General features: G+C 41.3%; 1 protein-coding gene across 3 annotated transcripts in view; it reads right to left on the reverse strand.

Annotated features, from left to right (window-relative positions):
- Positions 1-21,779, reverse strand: part of ATP11C (ATPase phospholipid transporting 11C (ATP11C blood group)) — a 191,629-nt gene that overhangs the window by 85,431 nt on the left and 84,419 nt on the right. For all 3 annotated transcript variants that reach the window (XM_088465804.1, XM_088465807.1, XM_088465806.1), the window contains exons 3-7: positions 13,057-13,146; positions 10,576-10,656; positions 9,565-9,672; positions 5,016-5,144; positions 1,665-1,768 (exon numbers count right to left, since the gene is read on the reverse strand). In XM_088465804.1, the coding sequence (XP_088321930.1) occupies positions 1,665-1,768; positions 5,016-5,144; positions 9,565-9,672; positions 10,576-10,656; positions 13,057-13,146 (512 nt within the window). The remainder of the gene's footprint in view (positions 1-1,664; positions 1,769-5,015; positions 5,145-9,564; positions 9,673-10,575; positions 10,657-13,056; positions 13,147-21,779) is intronic.

The raw sequence follows: 21,779 nt of genomic DNA on the forward strand, positions 1-21,779 counted from the left end.
CACAATTCATGTGTAACTGAATAACATGTGGCCAACCAGACTCATATTCAGGTTTAGTATCTGATTTAGGGGTGGACACAAATGCATTTGCGCATCATAAATTTTTCAAAACACGTACAATGGTTCACAGTGCGCACAACAGGGGCCAGTATTTCGAGTGCCTGCATCTAACACTCTCTGCCTTTTGTACTTCAAGTAGTGGATCAGGGGCACAAAGCACCCCCAAGTGTGTACTTATTTACTTAGAGTAACAACTGAAATCTGTGTTAGTCATGTTTATTCTTCACGCCTACACGAGGAAGGTGCCTATTCTAGGAGTCTAATGCAAATACCAACTTGCATGTTGGTTTCATCCAAATTTGCAACTGAGATGCGCCTGGGTATAATACAACTGTAAGTATGGAGAGCATGCACAGTACAAAAGCATGTAGTATACACTCTGCAAACAGTACATTCAACTCAGCATCGGTTTGATCCCCTGTGCCTGTGTGGAAGCGCTCTGAGGGAATGGAAGGACATATTTGGTTTGATTGTGCATGTTTTTACATTTGGTATCCTGCTTCTGGTAATTGGCCTGGGCACAGTACAGTACATGTAGAATGTGCGCTGCCTAAATCTGCATAGAGAGCTGAGTCAAGGTCTGTAATTTATGATCTCCAAACAAATCTTTAAATAGATTTTTCATCAGGTTGTATATATAATGCACTACATCCCTTAGCCAAACAGAGAGCAACTATAATTTATATAGCGCAGAAGCTGGACTTAGCAAGATGAAGTTTGGATTTGGAAAACCAGATGTGTATATTCCACGGAGGAAAGCCTACAAGATAACTTAAAGCAAACATCTGATTGGTTACTATGGGACATTTTTCATATATCCCGGTTGGTCTCCAATTAAGTTCCTGGGCAGGTAAAACATCATACTGTTTGCATCATTTCATCTTTCTAATGTCAGTGACACACACTGAGCTGCTGTCCATGCGGAAAGCACAGCACATGACATAGGGATTTATTGATCACTATCATTCCTTTGGATTGCACTTTCCATTCCTCATTCAAAGTGCAACGTGACTGCAGTCACTACACATTTGTCGAAACAATGTTTTGAATAGGTGCAGTGCAGGTACGTTTAAATGATGCTTCTCAACTGTAAAGGTGCGTACACATGTAACGATTTTTTGAATGATTTATCGTTAAGTCTTTCAAAAAATCGTCCAGTTTGAGAGTTATAACGATGAACGAAAACTACCAATGCGCGCTCCCATTTGTAGTTGATGGTTTTCGCTCATCGTCTCTTCTGACTGTACTACATGATGATTTTCATTAAGGAAAGGAGTTCTTTGTTCATCGTTGTTAAAATAGTTGATAAAATCGTTCATTACACTTTAAAAAATTGTTATATATTTCAAGAGAAAATCTGAAAGAAAATCATTAACGAAAATCGTTGGTTACAAAAATTGTACGTGTGTATGCACCTTAAGACAGACGAAAGTGGAATCATAATGTTTTATAATACTCTATTTATCAATAACAAGATATGAAATAGTAAATAGTAATAGTAAAAAACATAAAACAAAAACCACATTGAATTACCACATATAATAATAATAAAAAAAAAACAAAAACAAAGTAACATTCATCATGATGCCATGTCTGGGACTTACTTGTAAAGGTCAGGTTGGGGTTGTTCACATTCAATGGTAGCTGTGAGCCCATCAACTGCTTCATCAGTGCACATAGCAGAGGTTTCACGTACTGCAACATTGGTCTAAAATGGAACAAAACTGCAAGTAATCGTATGCCCTCAGCGTGCACATTTCAGAAATATTATAAATGATTGCAAAATAAATTCTGACTAATATGAGGAAACCCTTGGACTTTGGGCACTATTTTTAGATCCCAACTCTTCTATTACCAGCAGCCTCATCATTGATGGAAACACTGCTAAACCCTATTGCTAAGCTCCCATGCTATTTATAGAGCAGTCTAGAGATCCAAATTATTATGGCTGCCAAGATTTTGTTTTCCGACATATCATTAATTGGGTTACAGCCAGCAAGAAATGCAATGTACTGCTCTGCAGAAAATGACAAGTGAGGAGCAAACCTTATAAATGAGACACGACTAGCTTTTATGCAACTTGCTGACCTCCTAATGAAACGTGTGAGAAAAGAATTGTGGATAAGGATCCGACAGTCACACAAAAACATAAAAGGGGTCATGTGATTACAAAGCATAAAACAAATGTTGTTTTCTAGCAAGTTCATAAATATATATGCAGAAGATGTGAGAAATGAGAATTACAGCAAAATTCGGACTGTTGAAGATGCAATCATGAAAAGCAATGGATGCAGTAATCATTACACATTAGGGCATGTGTAAGCCCAAAAATTAAACTACACTTCAGATAAAAAAAAAAAAGCATCCCACATTTTTGAAAAAAACTGAGCATTTCCCTTTGATGCAGTAATACCTAGACAAATATTCAATGACATTACATCTCAAGACCTAAAGTAAAATTTTGAATGTCATAAGGCATCTTCTTTGCAGCAAAACATACTTAATGTAACTTACAGATGCCCAATCAATTCACCTTGAACACCAACTGCATCTAATGTAGCGATTTTAGACACAATATAACCTATAAGCCTATGTGCAAGTGTAGTTTACAGTAAACAGGGTGTTGTAGGGGAATCCGACGGACCCATGCCAGGCGGTTGGAATCCCAACAGCGGCATCCCGGCAGAGGAGGAAATTCCGATCGTCAAAGGTAAGTATATACTAACCTATTTCTACCCCCTAACCCTCCCTTAGGGGTGCCTAACCCTAACCTCTAAGTGCCTAAACCTAGCCCGCCCTTCCCCACCGCCTAACCCTAAGTCCCCCCTCGGGGTGCCTAACTCTAACCCCCCCTTCCCCTAGCCTAAATCTAACCTCCCGGGGGGGTGCCAAACCCCAAGTCTACCCTGGGAACCCTAAATCTAACCCCCCCCCCACGGCAATCTGCGCTAGGAGTCCCTTCGATCGGGATGCCGGGTGTCGGGCTCCCGGCGTATGTCTAATGGCAGGCGTTGGCATATCGACGCCTGTCTTTAGACCCTTGCTGGGATATGACAGTCGGGAAGCCGGCTATCGGGATTAGGTCCGCCGGCTTCCCGACTGCATACCGTTGTTGGCTGCATATCCCAGATCACTCTGGTATTCATTGGTGATGGCTCAGCCACTTTTTTGCAAACTCCCTCCATCCATGGTAACAGTGGAGTTGTGGATAGAGTTTATCCCTTTGAACCACGACTATCTGTTGTAAACAGCAGGGTCCTGGCATACATATAACCAGAAGGAAAAACCCCTTTATGCAAGGTAAAATAAAAAAAAACCTAAATTGAATTTACCTGTCCACTGACCATACACTATTAAGCAGGTCCACAGTAGCTGACTATGCAGCAGAGTAGATCTCTCCACTACCACATTTATCCTGGTTCAAACAGCAGTGCTGTCAATTAATAATTCTCCTTGAGGTTACTTAGTGTTCACTCAGGTAGTGCAAGAAACTGCTGAGATACAGACCAGGGTGTGCTAGAAGCACCAGAGCAGAGAGCAACACCCCAGGCAGGGAAGTGGAACTGCACGGGTTGTGACAGGTGCAGGGTGCTAGAATGAACACTAAATAAATGACGGCTCCTATCTTTTGCTTGAGGGGCGGGCTGCAAGTGTTCTCATGTGCAATTTGACATCCACTCACACAAGTGCACAAAAAACAAAACGGAAGCAAGGGACTGCATCTGTTCTAGCCCTGAGAAGGTAAACTTGGCAATGATATGCGGAAGTGGCTTCAAACTAGAAGCACTTTCTGCTAATTGCAAACCAGACTGGCAGTTCCAGACAGAGAACTGCCCAGGTACTGACAGTCCTGCGTGCAATGAGCAATAGAAAACGTTCCTTATGTGAAGTCAGCCGGCTTACTGGTGGGGGGAATTTGGTTACCAATCCTTAAGCTTGAGAAGTTTGTGGGGAAGTGGCTTTGACAACGCTGCTGTTAGTTTGTAAAAGAGCCGCCAGAGGTGAAGTAGCATATTTTCCGTCAAGTCGCAATTTTGTATATTTTACTTTGCTTAATTTCATCCAACTGACTAGCTATTAATATCTACATAACTCTATCCACTCCTTTTACTTTAAGTGGACTGCTACATGGTCAACAATGGTAAATTAGTACATCAGACAGTACATGTTTTTTAATACAGTGATATCAACTGCACATGGTCTGACTGTATGCATGTGATGGGTCCATGCATTAGCACTATATTTATCAAAGTAAATATTATGAGATACATGTAAGAAGCTAACCTTACATTACCTAGGTCTTATCATGGTGCTATTAAGTCTGCTTGCAGAGATCACCATTTAGTACAGCACTATTTTTAGCAATTTTTTCCTTTTCTATTTATATGAGTTTTTTTCTGGCTGGCAACCAATCATTACAGCAGCTGGGTATAATTGTCTAATTTAAATGATAAATTATTAGAGATGTGTGGGTTCCGTTTTATTCGGTTCTTATTGACAAATTATCGCAAGTTTGAATTTCTCTTATTGGCTATTCAAAACACGCGACAGCCGGATAGCTAATATGATGCCGTTTTTGAGATCCGAACATACCCGAGTAAAATCGAACCGCACATCTCTATATATTATACCTAAAGGTTGATTCCTTCTGTAGCGCATTGGCTATTTTCCCTTGTAGTAAACAGTGCTGTGCATGTTATACGATCAGATTAATTCAATGATGATGGGAGTTTGCTGAAGCTATGTTATATCAAGTGACACACAAGCACCAATATCGCTTGAGATATCTACAAATTGACCCAATATATCTGTTAATGCGACTCCAATTCAAGGTAAATATAACTTTTTACTTAAAAAATGAGTTCTGTTCATATCTGAAATTCACACCAATTTGTGTGAAATAAAACTAGTTACTGTAAATTAAGAGAGGGTACAGCAGATTACAGTAGCAGTACCTTGAAGTTGGACTCTCCATCAAGACTGGCTGTAGTAATGGTGCAGGTGCCATCGCTACAGCTGGAGGACAGCAGGATGAGGTCACATGGGAAGGTCTCATTGTCTCTCACTTCTACTATGTCACCAACCTAAAAAAAGAAAAATAGAAAATTGCAACTTTACACAGCACATGCAGTTAATGGTTCATAAAGAACACCAGAGGTTATATAGGCCTAGCCTGCTTTTGAAGATATATTTATTTTCTAACAGTGTGCTACCTTGTGTAGTGTTTATTGGGGGCCCACTTTTACCAGGGACCCAAAATGTTGGATGACTGCCACCTACTGGTCACATGACAATAAACAGAGAGCTCTGAGACCAGTAGAATAAGGGCCTGAATCAGATATGTACGTCATCCGATGATGAACGTACATCTCTGATGGTTAGGGGTCTCAGTGCTTGGGGGGGGGGTCCTGCGATCATGCTCACAGACCCACCTAAGCCAAAGTATGATTGACATGCTGCTGCGTTTGGGGGGGCGGAGCGGGTACGCGGATGGTCACCTTTCCCATAAACGGGGGCATGTTGTCCCCGTGTTTTGTGAGAGCCGAGGCCATGGTCTACATTGGCGGAGGTAGATTCCTGGCCTCTGAAGTGACCAGCACCCGATCAGGCTCTGGGTAGAATCAGTTTCTGCAGCCTGACCAAAGAAGTAACCATGGTTGCGATGGTGCACGCTAATGCAGCAAGGTGGTGTCCACCCTCCTTCTGCATTTGCATTAAGATGGACGGAATTGCAAAGCTGCTTGTGTGCGGCTCTGCGATTCCGTCCATCCCTGAATCAGGCCCTAATTTCGTCCCTATGAATCAGCTGTCAGAAAGGGAGAAGTGTAATGAATATGGCAGCTGATTGGACAAGATGTGCAAGCAATGCCTATCAGGTCCCTGAATTACTCGGCAAGGCATGGCCACTGCACTCAAAGCATCTTCAGTTGTGATTAGGTAATGATGATGGAAACCACTTGTGTGTCTGAACAAATAAAGAATTCATAATGTTAACACACAGTAAACTTAAGACACACTCTGCAATGTTTTGCTCAAACTGATAATTGGGATGATTTTTCGGCAAATTCACAGGCCCGATATCTGTGCTACACGCTATTCAATTTAAATGAAATACCTGCCAAATTTCACAGTGAATTTGCTTATGTCCGCCCACGAGGATGAGGAGGTAATCAGGAAAAAGCATAGGAAATATGGGCAGATTAGCGAGAATGCATAGACACTGCTCGATATCGGGAAGCAGAGGCTGAGATTTTTGGTCTTGACCGTCAGATTGGCTAATCGAAGGAATGCATTTGTGGAGGTTATCTAACTGTTTTATCAAACGCTGAAGATAAAATGGCGTGTTACAGACTGCTTAATAAACGAGAACTGTCTTCCCGGTCACACTCTCTTATAAGTGCACCTTTCTCTGAAAGTCATAAGATTAGTTACCAATAACTACAGAAATAAGAATTAAAAGATAAACAAACAACTAAAAGTGGAAAGACGATAAAGCTTTCAACAAAACGATCTCTTAACAATATACTATGATAAACTCAAGTTTGACAGCTCACATTAATGCTGTAACTAGTGCATCTGGCAGAGAATAGCCTCCTCTGTACTCTACTTTCAGAGTGATTATAATCTCCATTTATAGGTTGAATTGTATAGGTTATGAATAATTAAATAAATCTGGATAGGCTAAATCAGCCAGGTGCCCAAAAGATAATGTAAGACATAAAACGCTTCTTTTAAAACATTTATTAGGCGCGCAGTTTGGTCTCTGTATAGAAATGTAATTTCTTTTATTTTTCCTCTGTGAAGTAATAAAAAGATAGGAAGATGTCATGTGTTTTGCTTTATATGTATTATCTGCTTAACTACCCTCTGTTCTGTGCCTCTGCAATGACCAGCCAATACCTGGGGACAGTGACAAAGTATCGGCTTATTATACCTACTTTAAATGAGAACTGCTTGAAATACACTATGAAGACATCCTTTTCTTTTATTAACTTATTTTCCATTCTGCATTTCTTTGAACCATCTTTTTACATTACAGTAAGGTCAAACCTTTACTTCATACATGCTCAGCCTGTATCTGCATGACAATGTTTAGGCAAGCCTAACTCTAGCCAAAGCATTAAATATAGCACATAGTAGATTTGAGGCTCTTGTCAAATGGGTTGTGACAAAATAGGGGTGCCAGGACCATGAAAATAGTGGTTTAGCTTTCTGGAAACCCCTTTTCATCCAAACAGTGTTTAACATTGTTTATATTGTAACATGTTAACCATGTACGTAAGGAATTTATATCTATTGTATAATTCTTAAATGTAGCCATGTGGAGTGGTACACACTACAACCACCGTGTAAACATGCCTTCTGTATGTGTACTGTAATATGCCTCCTGGCTACTGCTTATCTCTCGGTGAGTATCCTGTTTTGCAGACATGCTGGAGCCACACACCACTGTGTACCTACATGTGAATGAACATCTGGAGAAGGTCCACAGACAGACACTTGTAATTGAAAATGTGAGAGGAGTTTAAAGAGAGGGCAGATCGAAGGCGGCGATTTATTTAACCCACGTTGAGGTTGAAAGCCAGGGGTGGCATGCATAATGCTGGGTATACACTATGTGGTAGGTTGTTCAATCAGCCAATGAATGACATATCGCATAATGCATCTGTATGTGTGTACAGAAGATATGTCTGTGAGCAATGTCGTTCATAGACATATTGCATCGGCCCTGCAGCACAGCAATTGCGATAATTTTTCCAGATATATCTGTGCATCTGGCTGTGTATACAGGCAACGCAACGAACGCCCATACACTTGCTGCACGGACCGCCGGTGACCGACATCTCAACTGAGTGTGCAAATTTAAATGCTCGTCCAGTTGTGATGTCAGGGCAGACACATTGCGTGGTAGATTGGTAAGTGTGTGTTGGCTTACCAATCGGCCACTCTGTCTATGAATCCATGGGATGGCGGACAAGTTGTCCAGGTGGGTACCCAGACTAAGGCTGGCCTACAATCGGATGCATCAATTGGCAGAGTGATTAAAACTAAACTGTACCCCAGTATTGTCAATATCAAATGCACATGTATATAGAAGGTTGCTACCTTAACTAACTATTAAAACTCAGGTCTTCTGAAACATCCTTTTTCACTTATTGGGTCTGCTCCCACAATCTTCTACAATGAATTCTGCCCTGCGCCCTCACATGTTCTCTTTTCTTCTGTAGTGAGATCATAGAAGAGAATAGGAGAGAAACTCCAAGACTTCCTATTTAACTGTACGTTTACTGAAAATTATTATTGTTCTATCTTCCCTTACAGTAGAGTGTTGTGGAAACTTATTTCTCTTTCTAAATTCTGGCTAAAAGACTATTTAAGTAGACATTATTGGGCTGAGAAATTAAGACGAGGCAGGGTAGATGTGTGTGTCATATGCAGGAATGGCTGAAATGTTTCATTTTGAGTTTGTTTTTGTTTCTTTTTAGGCTCATTGACTCCAGTTCTGTGTTACAAGCACACTGCAATGAAATGTTACTTAAAGTGACTGAATATGTCTGAGCAGGTCTAATAACGTCTGAGTGTATTTTGTTGAAAACTTGGTGTACTACAAAGCTAAGCACTGTACGTAGTCAGCCATTTCATCATGTTATTATCACCAGTAAATCCATTGCTCCATTAAAGTCCGTTTATGATATTTTTCAGTAGTGCACCAGATTTAATTGAGGTTAACAGATAAAAATAGACATAGAAAAAAATGTTTAGGAACAAACAAAACTAAAAAAGTAAAATTACCCCTATTTATATGTAATACAATCCAGTCTAGTGTTTGGATGTTATTACTTCTGTGAGCCTGTTTGGAGATACCCATTTGACCTTTTACTCTAACATGTAAAATCACTATTACAACGCTCTTGGGATCATTACCACTCAGAGGCAGGCAGTATAAACTCACGTGATGCACGTACCACAGACAGGAGTGTTTCCTTAATTGTATTATAGTGGAAAAATCTGTAGCAGAGCATGGTTGAGTAGTGTATACATTGAGATTCTTAGAATTAACATGGATTATATACCCATATATGATCCATATCTTCTACTAATAGATATATGACTGATTGTTTATATTATATGAAGTATTGACACTAACATAGGAAGTAATTTAATTATGTAGCAGCAAACTATTACAGTAAAGCAACACATAGTAACTAATTAACAGTTATCTTTCAAGCATTTGTGAGATTAAGGGGGAGATGTATCAAATCTTGGAGAGAGAGAAAGTGGAGAAGCTGCCCAAAAGCAACCAATTAGCTTCTGTTATGTTAACAACTGTGCTAGATAAATGACAAGAAGCGGATAGGCTGTAACAGGACACTGTTCCACTTTCTCTCTCTCAAAGCTTTGATACATCTTCTCCTAAACAAAACAATAGCAAAAAAAAAAAATCAGAGTAATATATTTCATCATATTTTTACTTTACAGCCCATTTGGAATATAAAGCTTTACCTTGATTTTCTCACTCTCTTTCTTGACACATTTAGAATTTTCAATAATGTACACTGTGCTCTTATTAACCTCATGGTCCGCTCGATGGCGCAGCCAGTCTTCATAGCCCTGGTGGGAGAGATATAATGTACATGCTTCTCAGTCGCACTTTTGCAGAATAAAACAAAGATATTTTTATTTATTATCTAAAAGATATTTTACTTCAAATGTATTGTGTTTTAATAAGAACATCAGTCTTAATCTGTTCAGCTGTACAAATGATGCATATTCTGTGGTATTTTTAAATGGAAACAGTATGATTTACCGATGGCCGCATGGCCGGTGGTTCAAATCCCGACAGTGGGAGCCCAGCAGTGAAGATCCCGACAGGTGAGTATTTAACCCTAACCCTGCCTTAGGCCTTAGGGGTGCCTAACCCTAACCTCCCTCCCAAGTGCCTAACCCCCCTCTAAGAGTCTAAACTTAACCCCCCCTTCCACGCAGCCAAGTCTCCCAGGGGGTGGGGGGGGGAAGGTGCCTAACCCTAATCTCCACCCAGGGGTGCCTACCCCTAACCCCCCCCCTTCCCCTAGCCTAACCCTAACCTCCAGGGGGAGTGCCTAACCCTAAGTCCCCCGTGCGATCCCCTAACCTAACCCTCCCCCCCCGCGGCTGTCCTCGCCAGGCTTACCTTCGATCGGTAAGCCAAGTGTCGGGCTCCCGGCGTAGGTCTAATGAAAGGCATCAGGATTTTGACGACTGTCATTAGACACCTGCCGCCGGGATTAGACAGTCGGGGTGCCGACTGTCGGCATTTAGACCGTCGGCATCCCAACTGCATACCTTTTAAATGGACATTATAATGACGAATTTGGGGTGAAGCGAGAGATGCACATTAACTAGACTGCATCTGATGAGAAATATCTGTATATTGATCCACTATGACAGATGCAACAAGCATAGAAGGCAATGCAATGGAGTAACTGAACAAAGAGTTTTGTTTTAGTGAACGGATTATAATAAGCGTATTACCTGTTTTATAGCTGTAACTGTGATGACAAAGAAAAGAGGAAGGCCACTTGTTACGGGGCTTGTTGGTGTATCAACAATTGCCTGTGGAGAAAAGAACAATGTGTCATTGTGTCAGAGGATAACAGTGACAGAAATGTGCAAAACAATAGTGAAACAAAAAAATCAGTTTGGTACTGTATTTATCATTATGGATATGGGTCACCTTAGAGTTCTCTGACCATATAAAAGCAGAAGATGTATTGCTTTTGTACAGGTCATAGAAATCCAAGGTGACTTCCAGTATATGTAGTAACTTCCAGTAGGAGGCACAGTATCAACCCTGCATAACTGTTCCTAATACACTCTGAAGTAAGACGTCATAACTCATGGTTTATATAGAGTTACAGGAGTTTATAAATATTTAATCATCACTTATGTACACATTACAAATTCAAGTATGAAACCTACTTATCCAGACAGCAAAACATTGGACAAGAAATGTACGCAAGTCTTATTCGCTTATAAAGATAATTTAATGAGCAGCTATTTGTGGAGTTAAAGTATTCCCATTTGCTTACACAGCGTGGAAGCTGCAATATTCATGACTCATGCCCTAATGATGTGGTTGTTGGGTTCCTAATTAATTAAAAAGCTGCATTCCTATGAAGTTTAGCTTCACAATTTAGTAGCTTCCACCATGTACAATTTAAATCCTCCTCCTTAACCCCTTTTCATGTTGTGGTTGTATGAGCTGTGACCATGCCAAGCTGTGGCTGGGATGGGAGAACGGGCTGGGGCAGATCTGATGGAGCAGAGGGTCCAGCAGCCTCTGCCGGAGTTTTATACACGGATGAATAAGATTTGACAGTGTCACAGAAAGCCCCCGACATGGTCAAATCTCATGCGACTGTATCAGATGAGATATCTATGAGCAACTATGCTAATTATTTCTCTCTCACCTTTCTGCAAGAATGAAAATATGATATAATGCAATTCTGACTTCTATTACCAATAATAATTTATATATGGAGGGGGGCACATTATACTTGAATAGTTTTCCTAATGAGCACTCTGAGGAGGACATGAGAATGTACCATTTACAAATATTGTTTAGAGTTTATTATCCACAAATTATTACCATAATTTGTGGATAATAAATACAATTTGTTAAATACAGAAAATATAAACTAGCCAGGCTGTTTGCATGTACATTAAGGGGGTTGGGTACAGGATCCCGGCGGTCAGAATACAGACGGCTGCATCCTGACAGTCAGAATCTCGACAGGTAAGCCCCTGGCCCTAACCCTTCACCTTTCCTGCAGCCTAACCTTAACCCTCCCGCCTGCAGCCTAGCCCTAACCCCTCCCCCTAGTGCCTAACCCTAACTGCTAACCCTAAATCTAACCCTCCCCCTAACCTCATTTTTATAATCAGGATTCTGGCGCCCGGATTGCGTCTGTTGTCGGGATTCTGGCACCGGTATTCTGGGAGCTGGCAACCCGACAGCTGGGTAACTTCATCCCCATTAAGATACAAATTCCTTTTTTTTTTCAGCACCATAAAGTATCTTCGTTAATGAGCAAATATCAACACCCAGTTTTTCTAATAATTGCATTTTCCAGGCGATATCTGCTAAAGTTGACCCATAATCTACATAGAGTGGATGCAGCTATTTTGTGGACTAAATATTCAACCTATGAATTTGTAGGAAAAATTTAAATCAATGGGCCATGAAGTAGAAAATCCCTAGAGATTGACAGGATGTGGTTTTATGGATAGCGGTTCAGTCAGAAAATTGCTGCCTTCATTCTGTCTAGATGGTGGACAAACGGTTAAAGATTGAAATATTTTTTATATCATATCCTTATAGATTACAATACTGAAGAGCAAATAAATGTAACAAAAATCATTGACAAAAACATCAGTGTTCTATTTGCTGTCATAGAGGTCAGTGTCCTCTTCCCTCATGTGTTTTCCTTCCCACACTTATACCATCGTCTCCTCCCAATTACCTACAACGACACCTACCATCTGGGTTCAGATGGGTATTATGACTGCATATGTAGCAGTGATTATATAGCTTGTATCCTATGTTCGGCGGTCCCCTTATGGTGCTATATCAATAAAGAATAATTGATATAATTTGATATAATAATTTACGAAGGTCTGTCCTGTCTCCAACGTGCGTGCAGTAGAACGGCTCCCTCTGCTAGGAAGATGGGACAAACCATGGGGGACAAGACAGACTGTGGAATTCAGGACTAGTAATAACAATAACAGAAAAAAACAAAGATATCGCGAACAGTTTGTAAAGTTAAATGCATGGAGATCTACAGTATATAAACATACTTACATTATCTAGTAAAAGAATATTGTTCTGTGTTACACATGTGCTAAAGCAGCAATGTTTATATGCAAATTTAATTTACACGAAAATTAACACAGAAAAATTCCATTTGGAAAAACAAAAAAAAAAACACAAAAACACAAACCCTAACTTACCTGAACCAAGAAGATGATAAGAAAATAAAAATTTGCGATTCTTCTAAACTGCTCAAACAGATTTTTTGGGATAAAGTTCCACACAGTGTACTGCAATAACAAAAAAGAAAATAAAGGGGTTTAAAATACATCCAAACAGACATGTTATAAGTCAACCATGATATATTTTATAGTTTAGTTAATAAAGGATTTTAAATAAAAATGGAAATGCAAAAATGATTCACTAAATAACAATGCCAAAAAATACTATGGAGAATAAATGAGGATGGTTCGGACATTGAAGATTTCAAGCTTAAAATAAATACAAGTAGTAAGCAATAGTTAGATGGAAACTGTGGTTTACAATGAATGCTTCTAAATATAAAATTAAAGGATTGACTGTTACCGCGGAAGAACTTACATACTGCCTTTTATAAGTGAGCAGGAGGGGGGAGGGGTTAAACACTGTATAATAAGTATTCCGTAAAAAATAAATAATTTTAAAAATTTTTTATAGATCCTTTCAGTAAAGCAATCAACAGTAATGTGAGAAACAGAATCCATTTCCCTGATTGGGAGAGGGTGAGAAGCTGAGTTTTCCTTTAGGGCAGTGCCAAAGGGCATTCAACCATGCTACAGTTTTCTTACCAGGACACCACAACACTGAAGTGATGATCAGGAAGCTCTATGTGGCATTTTGACAGTGGAATCTCTGGTGTGATACTGTTATAAGGTTGAGAGTATTATCGATTTTCAACTTCGTGTATTTGTACAAAATTATGCCGTTGCAAAGTGTTCACCCGGTGGATGCTGTCATAATCCCGACCGCTGAGAATCCGGCGTTCAGAATGCACTTATCAGTATACCGGCGCCGGCATCCCAAAGGTAAGTACTGGGGTTAGAATTAGGCACTAGTTGGGGAGGGAGGATTAGGGGTAGGGTTAAGGGTTAGGTTAGTGTTACTTACCTGGAGGAGTCGGGTTTGTAACCTGGTAGGGATGCTGGTGTCGGGATTCTGACCGCCATCATCCCGTACCCTTCCCGTTCATCTGACACAGACATACACATATATATATATATATATATATATATATATATATATATAAAATTAGGGATGTGCAGGCTCGGATAGGTTCGAGTTTGCACGTTGAGTTCGGATTTTTCCCTCCAAAAAAACGGAACTCAGAAAGAGGCTAAACATCATCTTACATGGACGAACATCATCATTCCTGGACAAAAAGGAATGATGATGTTCGTCCATGTAAGATGACGTTTAGCCTCTTTCTGAGTTCCGTTTTTTTGGAGGGAAAAATCCGAACTCAACGTGCAAACTCGAACCTATCCGAGCCTGCACATCCCTAATATATATATATATACACTGTATATATCTCAACTGAATATGTGCTGGGATGGTGGGACCACACCTATCTGATGCCCAAAGGATACAACTTATGTGAGACTGTGGCAACCAAGTAGGCTAGTGGAGCACAAAAACCTGCTAGAAGCAGGCGTGACTGATGCCACATACACACTAGACGATTTTTATGAACGATAACGTTCACCGATATATCGTTCATATCGTTCAGTGTGTATGCAGTGAACAACAAACGATGCGCGCTCCCGCGGGTCATTAACGATGTCTTTTGTCGTCCGCACATACAGGCCAATCTGACGGTATAATCAATAATTGCCTATTCAGAGATGTGGCAGGATGACTTCACTGAAAGAAATCTTTAAAGATATCTTTCAGTGTGTACACCCAATATCATTTGTCCTGCTCTACAGAAAGTTCAAGGGAAATCTTTCACCAATATCGTTCATACAGCACATCATCTAGAGCAGTGGTCAGGGAACAAGGGTAAATTACTCCACATGGGGTAAAAATGAAATTCCTGGGGGTAATGGACGGACAGCCGGGCATGCATATGAATCATTCTATAATATAGAATGATTCACATGCATGGCCGGCTGTGCCGCAGGGAGGCTCTAAGACGGACGCCCACTGAGATGTTATTACCAGTGGGCGCCCGGCTCCTTCCCTACAGCGCCGCGTTAGCCGGAGGCTGGAGTTCTCCCCTGAACTCCAGCTTCCGCCTCTCTCCATGCGCACTATGGGAGAGACGTCATGACATCTCTCCCATAGTTCAGAGGAGCAGCCGGACGGACAGGACGGTGGCGGACGCAGGAGCGGGGATTAAGGTAAGAGTTTTTTTTTTTTTTGTACAAGCGGCACTACAGGGGCATTATATGGGGGCACTACTACAGGTTTATTATATGGGGACACTACTACAGGGGTACTATATGGGGGCACTACTACAGGGGCATTATATGGGGGAACTACAGGGACACTATACAGGGGAACTACTACAGGGGCACTACAGGGGCATAACTATGGGGGCACTTCTACAGGGGCACTACTACAGGGGCATTATATGGGGGCACTACTACAGGGGCATTATATGGGGGCACTACTACAGGGGTACTATACGGGGGCACTACTACAGGGGCATTATATGGGGGCACTACTACAGGGGCATTATATGGGGGCACTACTACAGGGGTACTATACGGGGGCACTATATAGGGGAACTACTACAGGGGCATTATATGTGGGCACTATTACAGGGGCATAACTATGGGGCACTACTACAGGGGCATTATATGGGGCACTACTATATGATTTCCTTCCTTTCAAATCAAGGGGGTAATGTTGGCGTATCTAAATATATTTGGGGGTAAAAGGTAAAAAAGTTCCCTGACCCCTGGTCTAGAGCAGTGGTAGCCAACCCTGGTCCTCAAGAGCTACCAACGGAGCATGTTTTGCCGGTCACCTCACAGAATCAAAAGTGACATAATTAGCTCCACTTGTGGATCTTTTCAAATGTGTTAGTTAGTAATGAATACACCTGTGCACCTGCTAGGTGGTCTGGAAAACGTGAACTGTTGGTAGCTCACGAGGACCGAGGTTGGCTACCCCTGGTCTAGAGTGTATGAGCCTTGAGACTTTGCGTGAAGCTGTGTACAATCTAGCTGCCTTTGCTAGTAGTTAGGGCTGAAGAAGTAAGAAGATAGTGTCCTAAATGGGGGCTATGCTGTTCCCTATTTTCTGTAATATGTAAACAAAATTAAAGCATAATTTTGTCAGCTATAATCTGGACAAGCTGTATGGTGACCCTTATTTGAGCACCCAAACACTGCACTACTGACCACTCTATTGTGCAAAATACCCCAGAACATCTCTACCATATATATATGTATATATATATATATATATATACATACACACACATATATATACTAGGTGATGTGCAGTATTTACGGTTTCCAATTCCATCTCACCACTCCAGTAACACATTAATCCTTCACCTCTATAGTAATGGATCATCTCCCTCACTGTTATAGTAAGACACTACCCTTCCTCACCTGTGTACAAACACATTCCACCCTCTCACCTCTGTAGTAACAGATCATCCTTGCTCACCTCTGTAGTAAAACATTTCCCTCCCTCACCCATGTAGAAACACATTCCCCTTCATCATCTCTGTAGTAACATACTACCCACCATGTTCTCCGTGTCGTAACACATTCTCCTCCCTCACCACTGGAGTAACACATTGCCCTCCCTCAATTCTGTAGTAACACATAACCCCCAGGGCCGGATTAACAATGGGGCGGGTGGAGCTAACAATGGGGGCGGGGGAGAGAGAGAGACTTGTATATATATAATTTGTATTGTGCACATATATATATACACCATGTGTGTATATATATATATGTGCGTATATATATATATATATATATATATACACACACACACACACACACACACACACGCACGCACACATACATACACTGGGGCATATTTATAATGGGTACAGGGTGTGCGGTGCATACGGGCCCCTGGGTCCAGGGGTGGCCCGCACCGCACACCCTGCACCCATATTATACTTACCACTCAGGAGTCCCACGTCGGCGCCAGCACTGTAAAAAATGACTGGAAAAAGGCCGCCGTGGCCATTTTCCCGTTGTTTTGCGCATGCTCAGTACAGGGGAAATGGCCGCCACAGCCATTTTCTTGGTGACCTGTGCATGCACTATAGACTCTGGACACACTCTAGTGCCCAAAGTCTTATCAGTGCGGCACTGCGCTCAATGGGCTCGATTCAATTAAATGCGAAGTGAATAGCACCGGGAATGAGCTCCCGGTGCTATTCAAGTCAGCGCGCTGTTAGGTAGGGGAATGGCCATTCTCGCACCTTAAACAGGGTGTTTAGTTGCGAGAACGGGCATTCTCCGACTAAACTTCCCGGCGCTAGGGGCAGAACACAGCATCGCGTCTGAACTTTTGTCGGAGGGATGCGAGAAGAGATCCTTAGTCGGACTTAACAGCATGATGAATTGAATAGCTTCGTGAGCTAATTCCCCGCGCTATTCACTTCGCGTTTAATAGAATTGAGCCCAATGTGTGTGTATGTATATGTATATATATGTATATATATATATATATATATATATAAAATGAATATATAATGAATATATAAAAATTGAGAGTGGTGTTTGGAGGGAAGGAGAGAGAGTGGCGGATTTCCAACAGTGGCCGCTTAACCTTAAGGTAGGCGCCAGCAATACCTTCCATGGAACTAAACACACCCACATCACAGGCCGCACCCATATGTTTACCACACCTACACCACATTGGTCATGACCCCCCATCACCAGTCACACTGCTGTGGCACTTGTCACACCCCCAACAGCGGCACACAATAGGCCCCTCATGAATTTCAGCTCTAGGCCCAAGTGGACGTTAATCTGGCACTGATAACCCCATCTTACCCCTGTAATAACACATTCCTCTCATTCACCCATGTTGGAACACATTCCCTTCCCTCACCCTGTAGTAACACATATGACATTCCCCTCCCTCACCTGTGCAGTAACACATTTTCCTCCCTCACCTGTGTAGTAACAAATTTTTTCTCTTTCACCTCTGTAGTAACACATTCCTTCCCTCATACCTGTACTAACACATTACCCTCCCTCAGCTGTGGCCTAAGAGCTATTGAGGAAGCCATAAAAACACATTTTACCTCTTTGCAGTGCTGTCTGCCTCATAAGCCACGTCAGGATCATACGGTTAGTGGCGTCTTCAGATGTGTGGCTGCAGCATGGTTCAGTTTTCAAATAGGGGAGCCACATCAACAGACAATGATGTTTTGGCAGCACTTGGGGTGGCAGTTGGTGTGGCTCCCCTATTTGAATATTGAACTGTGCTGCAGTCACGATAAGTCAGTCAGTCAGGACACTGCACAGGGGGAGGAAATATTTATACCTTTTCACCCTCTTACATCATCATGATCCCAGTGCTGTTCTATGCACTATGCATGCTGTCTGTTTTTTTAAATTCCCCAATACAATCATATTGCATATAGATATTTTCTATCTGCTTTTTAGTAAAATTTTAATTATGGTACAAAAATGCATTTTGTTTGAAGTCTGATTGCTGCCCATCCCACTGTGGATTCAAGCAGCAGCAGAACTATGGGAGACAATGGAGATGCCTGCCGCCGGGCTCTAGCACTGAAGGGGCACCTCCTTCATTGCCCACAATATATTCAACCCACTAAGGGCTGTAGCTATGTACCAGGAGTGTACTGTCACGGCCGCCCAATACTTGGCACCTCTTCCCGGCACCTGAGAAGCCACCATATACTAGCGGAGAGCTCTGTGTCAGACCATCAGCTTCCCCCTCCGTCTATCTATAGCCTGTCCCTGCTCATTAGTGTCGGTGCTCCTCATCAGCTTCTTTTGTCAGTGTGACACGTCCGATAACTCCTCCCCAACAACGCTCTGTTTCAGTCCTCCCTGGCGGGTGTATTTGCATGCGAAATGCTACATCACAGTGTCAACGGCTGTGACAGGAGGCACCAAATTATAACTTGCCTCCGGGCGTCTGGCTAGAACTTACGCCACTGGACACAATACACTCTAGCTGAAAGCTGCGATTAGCGTCTGCCTTTCGGACATGGTGTTCTGGAAATCATCTTACAGAAACAAGTGGAGGCTGTGCACATGAATCATGTCTGCTATCCACATGAATTATGCATACATGCATTCTGAGCCCTTCTAGAACAGAAATCTGCTACTGTAAATGCAAGGGTCTGACGGGAAATTAGCCTTAACAGAAGTTCAGTTTACACCAGACATGTGGTTTAGATATATGCTGCATGTGTAATTGTGTATTAAGAAGGATTGTAGCTTAAACTCTTTACTTATGTTAGATTTATTAAAAGGGGCAAAAAAAACTAAATATAACCTAATAAAATATGGAACTTGTGAAATCAAATACATGTTAAGTCACTGTATGCAGAGTAATTCTAGCAGGTTTCAAAAATGCACCAGGAACCTAATATCTAGAATAAGAAGCTTTATGGGTTAATACATTTCCTGTGATAACAAATATGATCACCAAATTAAAAGCCACTATACCTGGCTAGTGTTGCTATTTAGTATTGACATCGCAACCGATGACCTCATCCATATGATCTCTAACTTCTAAGCCAACCACCAAAAGTTTTAATTGAATTCTATAAAGAAAGTGTTTTAAAGTAGGCTGTATTGGCCTAAAGTCTTGCTACTAATACCCCTTTTAAATATAAGCAAAAACCTGGGAATTTGTCAGGGACAGCGTCTCGAACCGGGTACTGTTTATGTCTGAAAGGGACTGACCCGGGTTGACAGTCCCGGGTCTGAGACCCAGCAATTGACCAGGGTTAATCCAGGTTTGGTATAAGAGATAGACAGTAATTAGTTAAACAATGTCTAGATAGACACCAGATGTTAGACAGTCAATAGTTAGACAGGGAAAAAAGTTAGACACAAACAAAAGTTAGACACACTAAAGTTAGACATGTAAAAAGTTCGACAGGTACAAAAGTTCGACATGAAAATGGGCGACAATTTTTTTGTTTGTTTTTTAGCCCTAATCTTCATCCTAACCCTCCTCTTGGTGCCTAACCCTCCCTCCTGGTGCCTAACCCTAACCGTGGGGGTAAGTGCCTAACCCTAACCCTCCACAGTAAGTGCCTAACCCTAAACCTAACCCTAATACTTAAAAAAAAATTTAAAAAATGTGTCGACCATTTTTGTGTCGATCTTTTTCATGTCGAACTTTTGACCCTGTCGAACTTTTTACATGTCTAACTATTAACTGTCTAACATCTGGTGTCTGACTTTTGTCTGTGTCGAACTTTTATCCTTGTCTAACTATTAACATCTGGTGTCTATCTAGACATTATCTAAGTAATTACTGTCTGTCTATAGTCCGGAACCCGGTTAATCCCAGGATTTGCAACCCGTATCAGTGCCCCAGCTTATGTCTGAAAGGCATGAGCCAGGTCTTGATGACCCGGGTTATGCCTAAAAGTACTTTATTGGCGTGCACAGTAGCGCTTGGAAATGACATCTTCAAGTGTCCACTGTTAGATGGAAGACATGGGTCACTGGAAGATCCGGGGTCCGGTGTGAAGGGTGACGACCCAGGAATAACCTGGGTCTATTATCAGGTGTGAAAGGGGGTAAAGTACTGAAACCTCGGCTTAAAACCGTGTTCAGTGTCCTGGGTCCGAGTCGGGTGGGTTTATGTCTGAAAGGGGTATTAGTGAGAGAGCATTGATAAGGATTTTGAACGGAAATTAAGCAACACTCCTTAACTAAACTGTTATTTTTTAAGTTACGGTTCATTTAATGCTCTTTGCTTCTTTGTACCTTCAACAAGGGAATATATTAACTAGAAATAATGTTATACTATGTCTGCTGTGCAGACTATGACCGCTCTCGACCACACAAACACCAAAATCTTCACGTCTACAGACCCATCCGTGATATCAAGCATATTCCTTGCCCCATGCTACTAAATTGTAAAATAGATATCAAATGCAGGACTGACAGTGAGCTCTTGGTGGAAATAAAAGTTTATGTAAAAAATAAGTCAAATAATGGGAACTCTACTAAACCTTGAGCTCTGTAAGCAGATTTATTATAGCATAAACTATACAAAACAAAAGCCCCTTTGCTATCTAGCGCACGGCCCCACAAGACGCAAGACCTCGTAAAATGTAACTTCTGGCTCACTGTTTTAAAGGATAGTTCATATAAATCTAAAAACAGATCAGCTAAAATAATGGTCTGCTTTCAGAGGGTCATATTTCAGGCTCATCTCTTTTGGTATGTAAATTACATATAAATACATTATTTGATCTAAGTGCAGATTGTATGACACTAGGGGCCAAATGTAATAGGGTGAGAGTTTGGAAAATTGAGAGTTTAGTAGTAAACTCTCACGTTGGTCGAGTTTTATCTTCAAAATGGAAAAACATCTGTATGAGAGTTTAAATCGTGAGTTTTTTGAGTCTAAAAACAAGTGAGTTTGCATGTTCTCGGACTTTATTACATTGGCAGAGTTTAAAAAGTATGAGAGATTACTGCTAAACTCTCACATTTTCTAATCTCTCACCCTGTTACACGTGTTGTCTAAAACTGCATAAAACAGCGAAACAATTTAAACTCTCATCCAGAAGTTTTCCCATTTTGAAGATAAAACTCGACCAATGTGAAAAAGTCAAGTCTCATTTTCTTATTAATGGCATCAGTTTCAGGGATCCCAGATGTAGATGACATATTTCTCCATAAGGTCTAGACATTCAGGAAGATACCATGGTTGGATTTCTGTGAAAATGTACCACCAT

The sequence above is a fragment of the Taudactylus pleione genome, unplaced genomic scaffold (assembly GCF_031769625.1).
Source record: "Taudactylus pleione unplaced genomic scaffold, aTauple2 ptg000064l, whole genome shotgun sequence".
In the NCBI taxonomy this organism is placed as follows: Eukaryota; Metazoa; Chordata; class Amphibia; order Anura; family Myobatrachidae; genus Taudactylus; species Taudactylus pleione.